The 20070-nt window shown below is 40.0% G+C and overlaps 1 protein-coding gene and 1 pseudogene across 6 annotated transcripts in view; both read left to right on the top strand.

Annotated features, from left to right (window-relative positions):
• The window catches only part of LOC149531115 (cyclin-dependent kinase C-2-like), a 28426-nt gene extending 15647 nt beyond the window's left edge, over positions 1 to 12779 (top strand). The window contains exons 3-14 of one of the 6 annotated variants that reach the window (XR_016359130.1): positions 9538 to 9628; positions 9759 to 9788; positions 9884 to 9993; positions 10123 to 10195; positions 10313 to 10433; positions 10526 to 10643; positions 10746 to 10885; positions 11057 to 11114; positions 11299 to 11369; positions 11526 to 12160; positions 12274 to 12328; positions 12465 to 12779. Coding sequence is in view for 4 of the 6 variants with exons in the window: in XM_089811266.1 (XP_089667392.1) it covers positions 9538 to 9628; positions 9759 to 9788; positions 9884 to 9993; positions 10123 to 10195; positions 10313 to 10433; positions 10526 to 10643; positions 10746 to 10885; positions 11057 to 11114; positions 11299 to 11369; positions 11526 to 12032; positions 12271 to 12328; positions 12465 to 12536 (1449 nt within the window). In the remaining 2 variants the exon portion in view is untranslated. Of the gene's footprint in view, positions 1 to 9537; positions 9629 to 9758; positions 9789 to 9883; positions 9994 to 10122; positions 10196 to 10312; positions 10434 to 10525; positions 10644 to 10745; positions 10886 to 11056; positions 11115 to 11298; positions 11370 to 11525; positions 12161 to 12270; positions 12329 to 12464 lie in introns of all 6 variants that reach the window. The other 5 variants (XR_016359131.1, XM_089811270.1, XM_089811268.1 and 2 more) reach the window with 5 other exon arrangements.
• LOC149531114 (septin and tuftelin-interacting protein 1 homolog 1-like) overlaps positions 1 to 20070 on the top strand; it is a 235465-nt pseudogene that overhangs the window by 74715 nt on the left and 140680 nt on the right.

The raw sequence follows: 20070 nt of genomic DNA, 5'->3' as shown, positions 1-20070 counted from the left end.
GAACTTGGAATGTCAAGTTTGGCAACTGGCCACTATTCCCTATTTAAATTGCAGCCCAGAATATACTCACAGCAACTTGGGAAAATACCAGTTCTGTTGTATAATTGCAGCCAAATGTACATACAGCTGTGATGCAGGGAAAGTTACTTCTGTAAGATAATTACAGACCCTCAGGATTCCACTCGATCCCTGAAAGATAAAGCCAGATGTATATTAACAGCAGCGTCTGATATGATGCAATTATATCCGCCCAGGTGTGCAGGTAACTGTTGCCTGATCGCAGTCCCTTTTAAGTGATTGCTGGGCCTGTAGAGTACTTCTCCCAGCCTCTATGATGCCACACATAGCTATTACGAGGTAATTGGTAAATACTTGCTTATTAATAACAGAGACCGAAAGGTCAATTTATACAAAAGGAAGAGACGATGTTTCCTTAGGAAACGATCGTAAAGAATAGAAACATTCTATTCCAGAGAAAGCAAAAAACGAAAGCAAACTAAAGCTAAAGATATTTACAAGATAACCATTAACTAATAATAGACGTCTTATCTATTATTGTAATACCCTCCCTAAATGGTTAATCTATCTAACACACCAAGCTGTCCTCTGAATTTGACAAACTTATCAGGACCAAGAGGCTTGGTGAGAATGTCTGCAGTCTGATCTGAGGTAGGAACATACTGCAGATCTATAGTCTCGTCTTCAACCAGCTGTCGTATGTAATGACAATGAACATCCACATGCTTGGTTCGTTCATGGAAGACTGGATTCCGTGCTAACTTGATAACGCCTTCGTTATCAACAAATAGAGTAGTCGGTCCTGCTGGTGACATCTGCATATCCCCAAGCATCCGACAAAGCCAGACAGCTTCACATCCTGCCTTAACAGTCCCTCTATATTCAGCCTCTGTAGAAGAGAGAGAAACTGCCTGCTGCTTCTTGCTGGTCCATGTGATTGCACCGGATCCCAAACTGAACACATATCCAGATGTTGACTTTTTATCATCAACAGAGCTTGCCCAATCTGAATCTGTGAACCCATTGAGTTTAGGATTAGAACTCCGAGAATACAGAAGTCCATAATCAGAAGTGCCTTTCACATAACGAAGCACACGCTTTGCTGCCATCCAATGATCAGCCTTAGGAGCTGTCATAAAGCGTGAAATATAGCTGACTGTGAAGCTGATATCAGGCCTAGTAGCAAATAGGTAGATGAGGCTGCCTACTAGTTGCCTATACGTAGTATCATCAACAGAAGGAGAATCAAACTTGGCTGATAACTTGAGACCTTTCTCCATAGGTGTAGATGCAGGTTTGCAATCCTGCATTCGGAATTTGTCTAACAAGGCTCTGGCATATTTGGACTGAGAGATGAATATACCAGAAGACTGTTGCCAAACTTCAACACCTAAGCAATAATGCATGAGCCCAAGGTCAGTCATATCAAAAGACTGGCATAAGTGTTGTTTGATTCCTTGAATCAAAGATGCCGAACTGCCAGTGATGATCAGATCATCCACATAGATAACCAGAAGGATGATGTCACTGTCAGTAGTCTTGAGGTACAGATTTGAGTCTGAAGAACTCCTCTTGAAGCCTTGATCACTGAGGTACGTATCAATCTTGATGTACCATGCCCGAGGGGCCTGCTTCAAACCATAGAGAGCTTTTACCAATCTGAGAACCTGATGGTCTTTACCAGCAACCTTGAAACCAGGAGGCTGCGTCATATAGACCTCTTCATAGAGATCACCATTCAGGAAAGCACTCTTTACGTCCATCTGATGGACCTTCCAGCCAAACTGTGCTGCCATGGCTAAGACTAATCTGATGGTGCTCATCTTTGCAGTAGGAGCAAAGGTCTCCTCATAATCAATGCCCTGACGCTGAGAAAAGCCCTTTGCCACTAAACGAGCTTTGTACTTATCCAAAGTACCATCTGATTTGTATTTGATTTTGTAGACCCATTTGCAGCTAATGGGTTTCTTCCCTGGGGGAAGATCAGAAAGGACCCAAGTGTTGTTCTTCAGCAGGCTCTGGTGTTCAGATTGCATGGCCTGTTCCCACTCTGGAATTCCTTTAGCCTCGGAATATGTTTGAGGTTCAAACACACTGTGAATGTTGGCCATAAGAGCAAAGTTAACAGAATCTATAGTTTTGCTCTTTTTTCGAGTAGTTCTCCCATCAATGAGCTCATCATCATGAAGATTAGCAAGTGTCTTAGCCCACCACTTAGGCCGGAGAGGAGAATGACCAACAGTAGTACTAGGAGATGCTTGATCAGCAGGATCCTGATCAGAAGAATCTGGATCAAACTCAGGTGAAGCATCTTCAAAACGAGGTGATCCTGCAGGAGAAGCCGGAGGTGGCTGTACAGGTATCACTGGCAGGACTGGAGCTGTAGGAGCTACTGGAGCCCTCCCATCAGGTGGACCTAATGGAAGCCGAACTCCCAAATCATGAACCTGCATAGGCTGGTCTGCTGGATCAGGAACATGAGAAACAGGCATGAATGGTCCTTGCTGCTCATCAAAGACTACATCGCGGCTGTATATGAGACGAGATGTCTCAACATCAATAATGCGGTAGGCTTTGTGAAGACTGCTATATCCAGCAAGCATCAGTTTCTGACTCTTGGCATCCAACTTGGTGCGTGAAGCATCAGGGATCCAAACAAAAGCAAGAGAGCCAAAAACCTTCAGGTGACTGATTCTGGGCTTGCGACCTGACCAGGCCTCTTTCGGAGTTTTACCTTTGACCGCCACTGTGGGTGACCGGTTCAACAGATAAACTGCAGTGTTAACTGCTTCTGCCCAAAAATGCTTCGGAACATGTCTGTGTTCGAGCATGGAACGAGCCATCTCGGTGATTGTCCTGTTCCGACGTTCAACTACACTGTTTTGTTGTGGCGTGTGGGGTGTGGTGAACTGGCGTTGGATGCCATGTGTATCCAAGAAGCTGGAGAAAACATTAGAACAAAATTCCCCCCCATTGTCTGATCTAAGAGTAATAATAGATTTCCCAGACTCTTTTTCAACTAAGGGTTTAAACTTCTGAAATACAATAAATGCATCGGATTTCTTTTTAAGGAAATACACCCACATTTTTCTACTGAAATCATCTACAAACAACAGAAAATACCTGTACCCAAGAACAGGAGTGGCCATAGGGCCGCAAATATCAGCATGAACAAGCTGAAGTACTTGAGAAGCTCGCCAAGAATCGCCACTGGGGAAAGGTGTGCGATGTTGCTTCCCAGCCTGACATGCGTCACAAACTCCAAGGTGTTGGGTTTGAATCTCTGGCAAACCAAGAACAAGCTCATCCCGAGCAAGTTGTGAGAGATAATGCACATTTAAGTGCCCATATCGCTGATGCCAAAGTGTGCTGATGGAAGATCGCCGAGCAGCCATAGCTAAGTCCTGAGAATCACCAGAATCAGTAAGTCTGAAAAGACCATGATCCTCAAGACCAACTGCAATAGTAGACTTAGTCGCCCGATCAGTGATGGTGCACTGATGTGAACTGAAGGTGACTGCCAAGTGTGGAGAATGTCGCAGCAACTGACTGACCGAGAGTAGATTTAGTTCCATCCCTGGAACGTAGTACACATCAAGGAATATGAGCTTCCTCCCAACAGACTGAATTTGAATGTTGCCTTTACCAACAACCGTGTACTCTTCTCCACCACCAAAGATAACAGAATCTGAATAAGGCTGGTAGTCAGTAAACTAGTCTCTGCGGTGAGTGAAATGTCGAGAGGCACCTGAATCAATATACCAGGCAGATGACTGTACATGATCTGCGGGTCTTTTAGCCATGAAGGCGTAAAAGGTAGATTCCACCTGCTCAGTGTGCTCTGCACTGTTCGCTTTGGGTTGCGAACCTGATTGCTTAGACTGGGCAGCTAAGCGTTTCCGACATGCAACCTTCATGTGACCATACTTGTGGCAATAGTTGCATTGAATGTTCTTCTTTTTGGTACCATCGGATGCTGGAGCAGAAGACTTCTGCTGAGATGGTTGCTGAAACTTGCCCTTATCCTTCTAAAAGGATTTCGCAGCAAAGGCTTGCTCAGTGGAGGTGGAACTGGAGCTGCTACCGAACTGTTGTTTCCACCGATCTTGCTCAAGTAGCAGGGTGCAGAGATCAGTGAACTTTAGATCAACACCAGTAGATGTGATGTTGAGAGTCTCGATAAAATGCTCATAGGAATTTGGTAAACTCTGAAGAGTGATTACCACAATATCCTCTTCCTCCATCTTGTTACCGATGGCAAGTAATTGATCACGGATTTCCTGAATCCGATTCAGGTGTGCCTGGAGCGAGGTGCACTCATCCATGACAATAGAAAACGGAGTGTTTTTCAGAAAGAAGGCTCTGCTCTTGTCGGAAGTCTCAAGAAGACCTTTTAGATGTGTCTAAATTTCGGCCGCTGTCTTGCCGGATGGAATCTGAGAAAGCTGGTCATTAGCTACGGAGAGTTTGAGAAGCATTACTGCCTCTCGATTGTTCAGAATCTCAGATCCCATGTATCTTGATCAGGACTCGGAGAAGTCGGACGCTGCTTAACACCCAGAACAAGTTGATCGGTGTTTCGATATTCGAAGATTGCGATAATGCGCTGCTTCCAGGTTCCATAATTGCGACCATTGAATTTGGAATTATGCTTGAGCAGAATATTTGTCAGAGATGCCATGGCACGTTTTTCAATGAAAATTTGTGAAGGCACGTTCTTCGAGGCAAAAATACGGAAGACCCAGAAGAATCAGAGAATGACCCAAAAGAGAGCTCGAAAAACCCAGAAGGAATCTGCTGTCGTTTTCTGAATCCGCTGGCTCAAAAATCGAGGCACAAAAATCGAGGCACCCAGAAAAAACGGACAACCCAGTTGAGCTCTCAAAAAACCCACCAAGAATTTGCAAACAAAAAAATTTTCGACCCCAAAAATTAGGGTTTGGAAAAAAACGGCCCTAGCTGAAAAAAGCTTGAAAAAACTTCAGATTTCTTGATGAAAAATGGTCGAATCTGCTTCCCAGAGCATGATGACAGACTGAGACGGCTAAGAGCATGAAGATTTGATATAGAAACATGCAGATTTTCACCCCAAAAATGCGAGTCTCCAAAAAATGGCCACGATTTCCATGCGATTTGCACACTCGTAATTCGGGAATTTCTCCAAGCAGAAAAACCCTAGGTGGGTTTTGGAGAAATTAGCTGAAATAATTTTGGAAAAATTTAAACAAATAATTTCAAGAAGAAATTATAAATTTTTCCGAAAAAATTTAAGTATTTAGCTCTGATACCATATTACGAGGTAATTGGTAAATACTTGCTTATTAATAACAGAGACCGAAAGGTCAATTTATACAAAAAGAAGAGACGATGTTTCCTTAGGAAACGATCGTAAAGAATAGAAACATTCTATTCCAGAGAAAGCAAAAAACGAAAGCAAACTAAAGCTAAAGATATTTACAAGATAACCATTAACTAATAATAGACGTCTTATCTATTATTGTAATAATAGCTTCCAAAATGCCGCTCCTTTATTGCAGATGTTGTAACGCTGCCAGAATAGGCAATGGCAAACAAAACGCCACAAATCGCACCTCCAGCTTGAAACGCAGGTCTGAAATTTGGTGTCCAGCCTCCCAGACTTGATGTCACAGCCCCAACATTTATTGTAGACGTCTATAGAGCTAAAGCTTGGCTTCCCAAAATGTCACAATGTACTGATTTGTACAGATCGAACCTCCAAAATGCAGCCTCAGAATGATGTAAAGAAACACGAATAAATCCCTCAACACAATTTGCAATACAATCTCAAAATAAGTTCTAGAACTCAAACCCTAGCCAGATGAAATGAGTAAGAAGACATATAATTCTAGATTATTCTTCTCTCTAGATACAGTGGGAGAAAGTTGGCCAATTGTATACTTCAGCACAATTGCCAAGAACTTCTCAATCGAGTCCCTTATATTTCAGCAAGGGCTCACAGGACAGAAAACACGAAAAGCCACGAAGGCATAAAAGCAAATATATTTTCAAGCGTGCTTTTCCCAACAAAATGAGCTCTTATTTATAAGCTCTTGTTGGCAGAAGTTTCCATAAAACTCCACTTCAAAAATCGTAGAAGTTTCCCAAAAGAACTCAACACTATAAACTTTCCAACTTGCTTTTTTGAAATATCACTTAAAGTCATTATTATAATAATATAAACATTATTATAATAATGCAACTCAATAAAAGATAACTAAATAAGAGCTCAACCAATTATTAACCCGATCAATTGCAGGTGATGACCAAATGCCAAAGCCACCCACTCAACTACCAAAAATAGCAACTGCCAAAAATATACTTACTAAAAATAGTAAGTTCACAACTAGGACCCCCAAAACACCTTGTCAGCTCACGAGGATCGCTATAATGAGCTAACTCCATCAACTGCATGGACTCACCAAAAACGGGGACATTACGTCTTATTTATTAATTACTAATTATAAATTGTAATGTAACGTCCCTTCCATAATTAGCCTTCAAATTTGCCCTTAAATTATAATTTCTCAAAATTAGGTTTAGGGTTTACCGTATATAGGATATATATAGTTTCTCCAATCATGTAATTCTGTAAGTTGAAATCATGTGGATGACCTAACCATTGAAGTGATAAGGTAGGGTGGGATGCCCTAAAAACCACCGACCTCGAGCCCAAGCGAAGATTCAATATCCCTCTTGGCCTTAGCTGGCCCTTGCCATGCATATGAGGTGGTGTATGTAGTGTGAGGTTCAATCATTGCTCTCCTTCATCTTGCTACTCCTTTCTTGCAACTATTTCTAATGATTGAACACCCGTTGACCATGGTAGGGATTGTGTGGAGTATCATGGTAGGGTGTTCCAAAAGCCTATCCTTTTTAAGCCCGAAGACATGCTATTGTGCCCCTCTTTGGCCCCACGGGGAGTCCCTAATAACAATCATGAAGCGTCATGCTTAAAAAGCAGCCTCATCACTGTTCTACCAATGGTGACTACTTAACTTTTCTTACCATTGTTGATTACAGCATCCAGGAATTATACATAACATCATATACATACTTTCTATATTAAGTCATTATACCAGCAATATATTATATACCCATTGTTGCTTTATGGGAATGTTTTGTGTGTTGAATTTACCTGGGTTTATACTTAGGATCTATTTACCATGCTCTTGACTGCGCGTGAATGCATGTATTCATCATCAAAAATTAAAATCACTTATAGGGATTATATTCTGAATCCAGCCCGTTATGGAAGCAAACACCTTTTAGGTTGTTGAACCCATTTAGTTTTTTTTCTCTTGGTAATAATTTTTTGATTGTATTAAAGATAAAGTAGTATTACAAGTTGCAAAAAGAACCATAACTTCATTAGCTCGAACTCTCATTGACTGTTCTTAAGCCAAAAACATCCCAACTCCAAGAGACCTTCCTCGGTCATTACAGAAGGATTGTTACAATTCAAACCAGTTCATTGACATCAAAGTTGGGCTTTCAACCGTGCCCTTACCATCCCCTCATACCAGACGACAGACCATGCTGTAATTACAATAATAAATGGCACTTGCATTCATGCTGTGGAAGAAAGTTGTGTCTTAAATAAATCACACAATTACTTAACATATTTCTTTCTCAAGAAACCTCAAAAATAGAGTTTACCAAACCCATCCCTCAGAAAAAGAAACCCAAACCAGATAAAGGAAGTGGAAGAAGCACACACAATTCAACGAAGGGCTTGTGGAACAAAGCCTTGAATTCTTTCTCGCAGCAATACATTGATGCGGGCCTCTGAGAAATCCCCCTCTTCTCTGTTTGCCTCCGCTCATGCATGTATTGACTCCTGCAACTTTTCCTCATCTTCTGCTGTCTCCCTCCTAACTTTCATATTTTCAACGTCCTCATCAATGATTTGTCTTATTACCAGTGATTTCAGGGTGTACCATCCCTTCCCAGCTTCCCTAAATCTTTTGTTCCTGAATTACTCTTCAAAGTGCCACACAAAGGTGTGTACTTTGTCCCACACAAAGGTGTGTACTTTGTCCCGGGTATCTTCCTTTAATCCACTCTGTTTATTTCCCAAATCTATCCCAATTCCTAGGGTCGATGCCTCCAAAATATCATCCATGTTTTACCATCAGCCTCTTGTGGAACTAGTTTTACCATCATAAATCTTAGAATGTCATTGCCTTCTCCAAGTTCCAAAGCCCATACCATGATCATTGAATAAATGCGTATGTTTGTTTCCATGGCGGCTTTCCACCTTGTAAACCCTTTCCCAACAGCATGTCAACAACCATAGTGAGTCTGTGATGGAAAAAATTAAACATTTTATCTATTCTCACCTTTTTGTTATGTCCATGAAATGGATTTTGTTGTTTGAGGCAGGTGAGTGTGAATGCCAATTCCATCTCTGCTCAATTCCAAACCAAACACTTCATTATTTCCTCTCTTCTGTTTGCAATTCTTTTTTGATGTTGAGGGCACACACCTCAACCTTTTAACATGATTGTCAATGGGAATTGTGAAGGCATGTCACATTCAACTTTGTACTCACAAAAACCATCACGTCAGGGGTTGCCTGCACGCCACATTTATGGGGAGGAATGGTGGTAGCCACAATGCATTTGAGGATGAATGTTGGAATTAAATGGGATTTCATTCCTCAATTCTGACATCTTGGAAATCCTCAATGACAACTTCAAAGTTTCAAACATGTTTAGTCTTAATATCCTGTTGGACATGATGTCAACCTCTGTTTTCCCTTGCCTTCTAATGTGTCATAATTTGATATCTGCAAGAGATGCCAATTCAGCATTAATTTGGACTATGTGGTTCTGTAGGTGCCAAGCATCCATGTCACCTTTGACGATGACATTTATAATAATCTGTGAGTCACCTTCCACATGCAGTTTCCAAGCCCCTAACTTCTTGAGAGTAGCTTCAGCTTCCACTGCATTGTTTGTTCCATCCACAAGATGCTTTTCTCCATGTGCAATAAGATCACCTTTTGAATCTCCCATTATGAATCCTGCACCAAAAGGGCCAGTGTTCCCCTTAGAGGCTTCATCAAAATTACATTTCCATCACCCTTCTTTAGAAATTTTCCAAAAAACTGCATTAAGCAGGGGAGGAGAGCAATAAACCCAGAGACACCCATTCACAGGATTGAACCCATTTAGTTATGCACCTTGGGTTTTTGGATCTTTGCTGGCACCATGATTTTTCTTGGAGTTTGATCTGTTGCTTAAATAGACAAATTGAGCCATGTCTTCTGATTGTTTTTTTGCATTATTGTATCCCCCTTGATAAATCTTATTTTATTAATATTCCTTTTTTGTTTTGATAAGAGCTACTTCTAATTTTGTATACATTATAGATATCTGTAACTACAACTCTCAAAAGACAGATTCCTATGGATTTTTTTGAATGAGAGCATTCTCTATGGTGATTTTTGTGTTATTTTCTCAGATTTGGTAATGGCCGTTTGTAATTTTGATACAGTTCCCTATTACTGCAATTCGAGAGATAAAGATTTTGAAGAAGCTGAAACATGACAATGTTATAAAGTTAAAGGAGATAGTGACTTCTCCAGGTTTTAATCTTCCATTAGTTCTTGTAGCTTCTTAATTGGTGAATATGTTGGTTTTCTTAGACTGGTAAAACTTTCCTCCTTGTTTCAAAAGGTTGATGTCTGATAAATGATATCCTCCCTTTGGATTCAGGCCCAGAAAATGAAGAACAAGGAATATCAGGTGCATTACGTTACTTTCTTTCTTCAATATTAGGTTGAACTATACTTTATATGATTCTTCAACACTAACATGGCTTCTCCTTATATGTGTTGCAGATGGCAATAAGTACAATGGTAGCATCTATATGGTCTTTGAATATATGGATCATGACTTGACTGGTTTATCAGATCGACCAGGAATGCGTTTTAGTATACCTCAGATTAAGGTAAAGAACATGGAAACATACTGTTCCATAATATATTCTTTTGTTACTTTCAATGGAAAACTTTGTTATTTGAGACGTTTAAATTCATAATATTTATTCCTGAAAATAATTAATCTACTTGCACCTTAGTGTTATATGCGGCAGTTATTAACAGGGTTGCATTACTGTCATATCAACCAAGTCCTACATCGGGACATCAAAGGTGACTTATTTTGAACTTTCAATCATGTTTTTCCTTTAATCTCAGCTCCTCCCTTACCTGACACTTTATTGCAAATATCTTTGGACATCACACTTGCTGCTTCATGGTATATAACAGGATCAAATTTGCTAATTGACAACAATGGCATTCTAAAGCTTGCGGATTTTGGTCTGGCAAGATCTTTTGGCACTGACCAAAACCAAAGCTTGACCAATCGAGTCATTACGCTGTGGTATAGGTAAGAAATCAAAAACTTTGGTGTTTGTAATCATATTTCTGTATACATGGTAGATTGATTGCTTGTAATCATATACCTGATGGTCTGAGCAGGCCTCCTGAGTTGCTGCTAGGATCAACAATGTACGGTCCTGCTGTTGACATGTGGTCAGTTGGATGCATATTTGCAGAGCTTCTTAATGGGAAACCAATTTTACCAGGGAAGAATGAGGTAAAAACATAAGCCATAATGTATAATTTGTAATTTTGTATGTAAACCTAATTTACTTTATTCAGAATATCTTTATAATGAATTTACTTTTGACCTTTTCAGCCAGAGCAACTCAATAAAATATATGAGCTATGTGGATCTCCAGATGAGAGTAACTGGCCAGGTGTTTCTAAACTAAAATTTTGGGTCAATTTAAAGCCACAAAAGCCAATGAGAAGACGTGTCAAAGAAACCTTCAAAAAGTGAGAACAACTGAGACTTGGCTTGGTTGTACAAAATTAGTAATTATTTACATTCTTTGTTTGGAATGTATGTGTTGATATATGCTCACATTGGATTGAATATGCTGCTCTGTTAAATGACAATTTCTATTAATTTTTTTCCATCACGTCACTTATTTTGTGGTGTGACAGCTTTGACAAACATGCCCTTGATCTTTTGGAAAAAATGCTTACTTTGGATCCTTCACAGGTTTGTCCACAAGTTTTGTGGTGGCTATTCTTAATTTGTCTGTGTTGATTATTGTCCTGTAACTTTATTTTCTGTGACGTATGGATAATTTGCATTCTGCACAATAAATGATGTCTTGTGCAATAGAAGTGGGAGGTCTATTCGTTGATTGTATTTGTATACATTGTGATTGTAATATTGGCAGAGAATAAGTGCAAAGGATGCTCTTGATGCAGAATATTTCTGGACTGATCCTATTCCTTGTGCACCAAGCAGGTTTGTTCCTCCACTACAGTTTTATTTGAAGTAACTCTAATTAGTATTTGAAATTTATGGATGTATAGGGATTCTGTTGAATATATTCTTTTCCTTTGGTCGGTCGATTAGTTTGTGACAAAATAATTGAAGGTATGTTATTTTGATGATACACAGCTTGCCAAAATATGAAGCCTCACACGAGTTTCAAACAAAGAAGAAAAGGCAGCAACAAAGGCAACAACATGAAGAAATGGCAAAGAGACAGAAAATTTCACATACACAACAGCATGCCAGGGTTCCTCAACAAACAGTTCCGCAAGGACATCTTCCATTAAGAACAGCTCCAAATCAACCCATGCCCAATCCACAGCCTCCAATTCCAGTTGGACCTACTCATCATTATGGGGCACCGAGAGGGCCCGGGGGAGGCCAGAATAGGCATCCTCAGGGGGTGCGCCCTATTCATCCAGGTCAAGGGGCTGGATACAATACAAATCGAGGATATGGGGGCCCTCCTCAGCAACAAGGAGGTTACGTTACGCATGGCATGGGGAATCAAGGACCAAGAGGAGGTGCCTATGGGGTCAGGGGTGTGGGATATCCTCAGGGAGGATCTTATGGTGGAGCAGCCGGAGGCCGAGGACCAAATGTGGGTGGAGGCAACCGAACTCAATTGTATGGGTGGGAACAGTGAACCTACTATGCTATATGGAGTGAAAATTTTATTTACAAGTGATACTATTAGATGCGAGTGTCTTTAGTTTGAAACATTTGAGATCTTCTGAAGATCGACTAAGTGCTTCTACGTGGTACACGTTTCCAATATACAGAAGTGTTTTCTTTCTCAATAGATTTTGCTCCCCAATACAAGAAAGCTACATTCTTTTCTTACATGTAGGATTTTGTTTTGTTCTTCTAGCAGGGTGACAAACCAAACAACTGGCGTTCCTTATGGAGGTCAGGCTTACATGCAACAGGTAGGAGTTGGCATATTATAAGTTAGCTATGGTATTCCTGAGAATCTGTCCTCGACAGTTATATGGTTGCCTTGAAATTTTAAAAGATGTGCATCTTGTAAGAACCTTGAGAGAATGTCTTTTGTGCTATTTGCAGCAAATGCAGCCTGGTGACGTGGGTGCATCCTATGCTCCATCTCATAGACCGGACTATCGCCAGCCCCAGTGATGACAAGCAGAAACAGTATAGTGATTTTTGATGTCTGTCTTCAAATTGTTTCCTGGAGCTGGAACATTCTAAATGATTGTTAGGACATGTAGATACAAGGTCATCTACTGTATCTTATTTTGTGTTTTTTAAATTTCTAATGCATGCACAAGACAAGGACATCTGCCATGATTTGTAATGAATTTAGTTATAACAAGAGTACTCAGCAAAAATCTGGGAGAAATGTAAGAATCTTCCTACTTAGATTTGTTTTCTGTATTGAATTAAATGTGCCTCTGTATATAATAGTATAAACGTCTGAGAAAATTTTTTTTTTGAATGATGGTGACCTGTCACCTTTTTAATCTCTAATGTTCCTTTTTCATTTTTCCAAACATGAAATGAATTGGTTTTATGTTTTGAAGTTCAGCTTTAGAAGTGTAGAAATTGTCAAATGTATGGAAATAAATAGCAAACGGTACTTGTTGGTTACTTTCCAATGGGAGTCAGGTGACGGTAATTTTACCCTCTTCTTTTACTCATATTATTCATTTTAGTGAAAGAAATGAATTTTGATGGTTGATTTAGCTGGGATATGGCAAGTGTGATCCTTCGCTTGTATTTTGTTTTAGCTATATATAGGCTATATGTTGTGTGGGGTTTTAGCCTGAAAACTGTCTCACGTGTCAAACTGTTGCAGGTTGCCATAAAATCTCCAGCCTGTTCATCATATTTTATTTACACCTCGTGTCTGAATTTACTGCTTACACATCTCGGCATCATAAATGAATTTTCTGTTCTGACTTGATTTTTTCATGTCATAAAATTTCCTGATGTGAAAGCTAGGTATGGTAATTGGTGGATTTGATTGTCTAATGATATGGTTCTGATAGCATTGCATTGCATTGCCCATTTAAGCGACTCCAGGTTGATATTAGGAAGAAATGGTTGCAACGGCAAGGACAGAGCAAACATTGGTTATTGCATGGTGTTTTTGTGTTTCAGTGAATAATTTGGAGTAGCAGTTCAAGTGGGATTGGTTTTGGTTTGTCTCATTTTAAAAACTTCATGCTGTGGTAGGTTTTTGTAAATTACTATTTTTTCCTGCAAATTCTGCTCATTGTCTCAGACAGTGGACGGACAGGAAGGACTGCAAATTGGCGGAAGACAGGCTGACATTTTCACTCCATTAAAATAAAGCCCTGAGCAGGCAAGACAATTTTTGGTTGTTTTGTATGACTTTATGGAGAAGGAAGAGTCCAAGCACAGGTTGGAAGCAGGTGGCTCAGCTGCCGTCAGTGGTCCTTGACACCATTTCAGCAGGATTTCTCACAGAATGGGGGACCCACTTACAATTAGAGACTCTCTTTCATCATTTATTTTTTTCCTCTCTAGATCAAACTCATATTTTGAATCAAAGTTAATCTAATTCCTTGTTATTATAGTTTTATTTCCATGCTAGTGTTCTTCGCTACCCACAATTGATAGTTGCATTATTAAACTGTTCTATTAATATTTGTCCTATCTGTAACAGGGGCTAACTTACAATGACTTTGACCAGAGGAATTGAATAAAAAATCTAATCCATTAATTTGATACATATGTAAAAAGATGTTTTCGCATTAAATAACAGCAAACATATTTTATTGCAATTTGTGTAGAATCCTGAAGTAATTCAATTGCCATGGTCATTGAGTTCTATTTTCTTAATCTGTAGGCAGCTATTATCATTTTATTGTTGTGTTTTTATTTCATTCTAAAATAATTCCTTTTTTCATCTGTTAAATGAAAGCATGATTCTTCAGAAAGTTGACTGATGCCTGAGAAAAACAACTATCATGCAGTTGAAATATCTGTCACCCCATGCCTGAAAACAAACATAACTTGCAACTAATGTTTTAGTTTAGAAGGCTGCAAAATATCTTGTCTGGAACCCTGATATTGTTAGTATTATTGATTGCAAATATATTTAAGGGCTGCAGGGAGATTGGTTTTAGTTCGTCCCATTTTTATAATTTCTGCTTTGGTAAGGTTTTCTAACATTTTTAATTAAATTCTGTCCAAAATTTCAAGCCAAGTGACTTGCATGTTTTGGTGAATTTTATTGGGAATCTGTGCAAGGAAAGCCAACAGTGAGATAGCTTTGAGACCGTGGAGGAGTGTTGCCTTTGTATTTGTGTGATTTGCTTCTGTTTATGTCAACTTTGTGTTGTTATCTTTGAATAATTCCTTGAAAAGGCTCAAATAACTGGTGTTAAGGTAGGGTTGTTTGGGCCTCTTTGGTGAATGTCTCTTTAGGATTGCAATCCTCTGCATATGTTTGTAACACCTGGTTAATGTGGATAAATAAAAATAACCTTAATTTGATGGAAGTGTAATAAATATATGAGAATTGGTGTCACTTTTGAAGAAAAGTTATGGACTTCCACTGATTGTCTTTCTTCAAGACTTTTACTGGACAAATCCAAAAGAGACATCTAAGATGGACATTTGGACGGTCCTAGTGCAGAAGGGTAGTTAAATACAGAAGGATCTAGGCTACAGGTCTGATGCATGCCTAAGGTCTTGCATACTCCAGCCTCTCCTTTGTGAAAAGGGCACAAGCCTTATCCCTCCTAGCTGCTCTTCTCACCTGCTTCAGTCACTAACAGGAAATCATTTAATCGTGTTTTGTTGTGTTCATTTTGATGGGTCTTTCTGCCCTTAGGGAATTCTTGGAAGTCCAAAAGGAAAACAATGCAGAATGCGTCATTTTAGAAGAGCGTTAGAATGCAGTATCCCAGTCAAAACCTTTCACTATCCAAAGGCCATAGGGAAATGCACGACCTCTTTGGAAGCTCTAATTGGATTTGCCATTAATTCCACATCAGATGTAACAAATGTTTGTTTAAACAACCAGATGTATTCTTTTGCAGAAAGGTTTGATTTCACTTTATATTTTATATAGATAGTGAACAAATATTTTTGAAAAACCATATGCTTGTTGGCAAGTTCTACAATTTTTAGCCCCCCAAAGGATTCTTGCATTGTTGAGCTACTTACTATTTTGATTTATTTCTATGCATAAAGAGTGATGTAGGAGCATCCTGGGTGTACGCACAATCTTGCATCATCTAAATATATTTCTTTTTTGTTTTTTGAATAAAGGTTGTTTTAGTGTAGAGCTGTTGTCTTTGAAGGCTCGCTACCTAGTAAGTCAGTTATATGAACTCAAAATGTCCTAATTTTAAAGGTGGATGTTCATCTTGGATATATTAGCCTACTAGTTGAGGCTTAGTGCCATATCATGAGTATTCATGAAGTTATTGTGGATTTTTGGTGTACAATTTTGATAAAAAAAAATTCAGGTTCAGTTTTGAAGACCTTAGAGACCCCATATGGGCTCCAAAATGGTGTTGATTGGAGCTTGCGCGAGTTGGCCACTATAGATTTGAAGCTGCGGATTGTGGAAAATGGTTATAATAGCCAATTAGAGCAATGGTTCAAAAGTTGTGGCCTTCGAAAGTTGGGTTGACCAAAATTTCTAAAATAAGTGTCCAAGGTGTATTGAGTCGACTCTATATGTAGTTTTAGAGGTAGTTAGTCTCAAGGGTTGGGGTTTGATGTCTAGAAACTTCTCGAGTGGTGTAAAAATGTCTATTTAAGGAATGCTTGTATATTGTCTAGGACAACTCTGGGTGATAGTTTGTAGCTATGTGTTGCAAACTATTGTAAGGAAGGCGCCCATGTGAGTTTGCATATTGTATTTCAAAATTCTACAATTCTGCATTTGCGATGATAATAAGTTCATATTTTGTTCTTGCCAATTACTGTTATTTCTTGGACGTCTACCTTACTAGTTTTGGCTGCCTTGGGTTGATGGTTTTGACAATGGTACCAAATGTGATTCCTGGTTCTAGTATGTTGTGGAGGTTGGGGTCATTTGCACTCCCATTTATATGTTAGTGGAAATAACCATGCTAAAATTGGTAATTCTGCTCCTTCGAAGGTTAAAGCTCCCTTTATTGTTTGTGTCAAAATCTCCCCTATGATGGTTTGTGCCTCGGAAGTGGTGGAAAATGTGGGTTTCTATCAACAATGTGGGTTGGTTTGTAGATTTGTTGGATTTTAGCCTGCCTTGCATTGTTGGGTCATGGAGTCTTGGAGACTTTTATTCTTTGGTAACATTGAGCTCTTTCCTTGCGTAGGTTTTTAAATTGTTTGAACTTTTGAGGACAAATGTGATTTGATTTTGAGAGAACTATGGATGTAGGGGAACAACTCTCCTGGCCAAACCCTGGGCTATTGAATTGCTTGACATGCATCTAGTGTGGGGTCTCCCAAATCCTCCCCTTTTTTTCTTGAGAGAGTTCTTGCTTTGAGGCTATAGGCAACTTTATTGACCATTTTTTAAAGGTAGATGAGGTTACTGTTAAGGTGAGTCATTCCTCTGATATTTTGCACTCTACATATGCAAGTATACTTGTTGATATAGGTGCTTCTAAGGGCCTACCATCGAAGGTCAAACTCTATAACCCTATTGGCTCTTGGATCAAGTCCCTGTTTAGAGGCAGGAAATGCTTCAATACTAGGCATGTAGCAACAAATTGTGTCGTTGGAAAGATCAAATCCAAGAAGCCCAGTTGGTGGTTGAGGGCTTTGGGACAACATTATATGGTGGTCAAAGTGCTTGATTATGATGTAGATGTTTCCCAAGATGTTCTTCAACGTCAAGAAGTTGATGTTGGCCCTTCTACTGTACATGTTGCCGAGGTCGGCCATAAGGATGATTTTGTGGCTGGTTGTATTATTGCAACTTCTAATGTTTCTATTCCTATTGATCAGATTATAGCTAACTATGTTGGCTCAGCCCAACAGGTTGTTGTGGTTGGTAGTGGTTGTATGGTTGTTGTTGCAAATAAGAGTGGTGAAGTTGGCCCTGTTTGTAGCGGTCCTATGATGGATAGTTCCTATGCTAGTGGAGTTTCTTTTGTTGGTACTGATAGTTTTGTTGAGTCACTGGCATGGCATATTATGTGGCAATTAAGATCAAGGGGGGATGGATCACAGTTAAAGGAAAAAAATCAAAAAAACTTCCCTCATTCTTTTCCTAATCCCCATAAGTTGGGGGTCAAGACAAGACAAATAAGATAAGATAAATTTATTAATGTCCAACTGAAGACCAACGAGGGTCTAAGGGACTGGAAATAGTACAAAGAGCAAACACCAATAGTGGGGAGCACCAAACAGTGTTCGTAGAAAGAACGTGAAAGTGAAACAACAAAAGAACCAAGAAAAGGAATAACAACTAAGAACTCCTCACATGCGAGTAGTAGTAGTAGGTGAGAAGGGGAAATCTTAAAATCTATTGTCTTGATGGGTGATTTGATTACTAGGTGCTTATCCTCGCTTGGACCACCAAGTTGTTTTGTGGGGTTGGTGAATTATTTTTCACCCGCTTTTGGTCTTAAGTTTTGTTGTGTCTATGTTTCATTTCGCTTTGTAGTGCGTAATGCTTAATTTTTGGATTTAGTTCGTCGGTGTTTAGTTTTATACCTAATTGTATTCGGGTTTCAAGGCCCCTTCAAAACTAGTATTCTTTATAAAAAACAATGTGCCACAATTTGTATCACAATACTTCATGTCCTTCACTATAATGAGTAGTTCAAAGCTAAAACTTCTTTATACAATTTCCCCCAGTTTTGACCTTTAATGCAAGAATCACATTAAAGTTGTGAATTAAAGAACTCTCTTAGCAATAACTTCTCTTGAGTGGATAAATATAATCACTTTCTATGACATAATTGAACACTATATTGACATTGGAAGGTTTTAGGTTTCAGTTTCCTTGAAATCCAAAACTTTTAATCAATTCTTCCACACTCTTTTTTTCCAATGTGAGATTGTTTCTCTAGAGTGCTCCTTATTTTGGGACCTAGATCTTTGCTGAGGAATACTTAGAGAGGGAGATCTAGCTTTAGGTTTAGCTTGCTTCTTGTAACATTCCTTTCTAATTGGGCCGCTCTCCCCGCTCTCCCGCCTAGGCGCTTTTTCAAACTGGAAGATCTGCTGGGACTCCCCTGTCTCCGTCTTGTTCCAGCGTGGCTGCTGGAGTCGCTCCCGCTCCTCCTGCGGGTGGGGCTTCTTCTGTGAGTGGGGCTAAGGCTCTTTCTGCATCTCGCCCGACCTCTTCTGCGGATGGGGGTAGGGTCCCGTTTGCCCATCTGTCGGCTTCTGGTTCTCTTGCTCTTGGTTCAGGTTTTGGTTCCGGGGGAAGAACTTTCGCTGATGTTGCCGCCTTTGAGGCTGGGCTTCATGGTGCTTTCCCTCATGTTAACTCATCTGGCCCCTCTCTGGTTTCGCCTGTAAGTGCTTTAAAGCCTATTAGGGTCCCTTTGGATCCAGATTCAGTTGAAGACATTTTCCAAACAGTAGATGACCTTTCTTCTTTTGCTGCAATTTTTCGCTTCCGTGGCTATTGGCCCTCCCTTGCTGATCTACATGGTTGGATCTCCAAGAATTGGTTGCCACTGATTGATAATGATGTTCACATATTTCCGTGTGCTAAAGGTTTTTTAATAGCTAAGTTTCAAGATTCTAATGACAGGAAGATTATTTTATGTCACAATAATTTCTCTTGGCAGGGCAGATTTCCACTTATGGCCAAACCGTGGCATATGGATTTTGATCCTCTCTTGGAATCCTTTAATAAGTACCATATCTAGGTTCGGCTCCCTAATCTTCCAATTCATCTTTGGCAGGATTCAGTTTTTGAATCTATTGGGAACACTATTGGGGATTTCTTATATGTAGATGCTGACACTTCAGATATTTTCCACTCGACCTGTGCTCGCTTCCTTGTTGAATTGGATGTTTCTAAAGGTCTTCCTGAGGCGGTCTGTTTGGATTCCCCGAGGGGGTCTTGGTCTCAAATGTTGGATTTCAAGGGAATCCCTTTTCGTTGCAGGAAATGCCACTTGACGGGTCACGTTGCTGCTCGTTGTGTAGCTGGGAAATCCAAACCCAGGCGTTTCTCCTCTTGGTGGACTGGGGCCTCCTCTGAGCATTATACGGTGAAACAATCCTCGGTTGCTCCTGCGATTTTAGAGGTTGAGGCTAGTGTTCCTTTCGTGCCGGTGGTTGCTTTGGCGTCTCATCCTGTGGATTCAGTGGTTGTGGGTAGCGTTCTCTCCAAGCTGGTGGTAAAGGATTTGGTCTCTCCCCCTGCTTCGGTTGACCCTCCTAGGGGTCAGTTGTCGTCTGTCTCTCATAGGGTTGCTGAGGCCTCTGCGTCCCCTGGGTTCCACGGGTCTTTGTCCTCTGAGGATTGGGTGACCGAGGCAGCGAAGTTTGAGGACGGTTGAATTGCGGTTAAAGGGAAGAAGGCTAAGCCTTCTGCTCCCCCTTTAGATATGACCCTTCGGTTGCGTAAGGGTAACCTCATTTTAAAATGATAATCTTTTGTTCCCTTATGCTGACTGGTTCTTCTGGGTTGGTGTTATGGTCTTGTCACTGGTTTTCTGGTATCTAATTTGGATAGCCTTTCTGGCTACTTTGCTCCAGTCTATTTGTCCTT

Source organism: Cupressus sempervirens, chromosome 11 (genome assembly GCF_028749045.1).
Source record: "Cupressus sempervirens isolate cs-2001-9-10 chromosome 11, ASM2874904v1, whole genome shotgun sequence".
NCBI lineage: Eukaryota > Viridiplantae > Streptophyta > Pinopsida > Cupressales > Cupressaceae > Cupressus > Cupressus sempervirens.
Note: the sequence above shows the minus strand (reverse complement) of the source record. Positions and strands in the feature narration are given on the sequence as shown.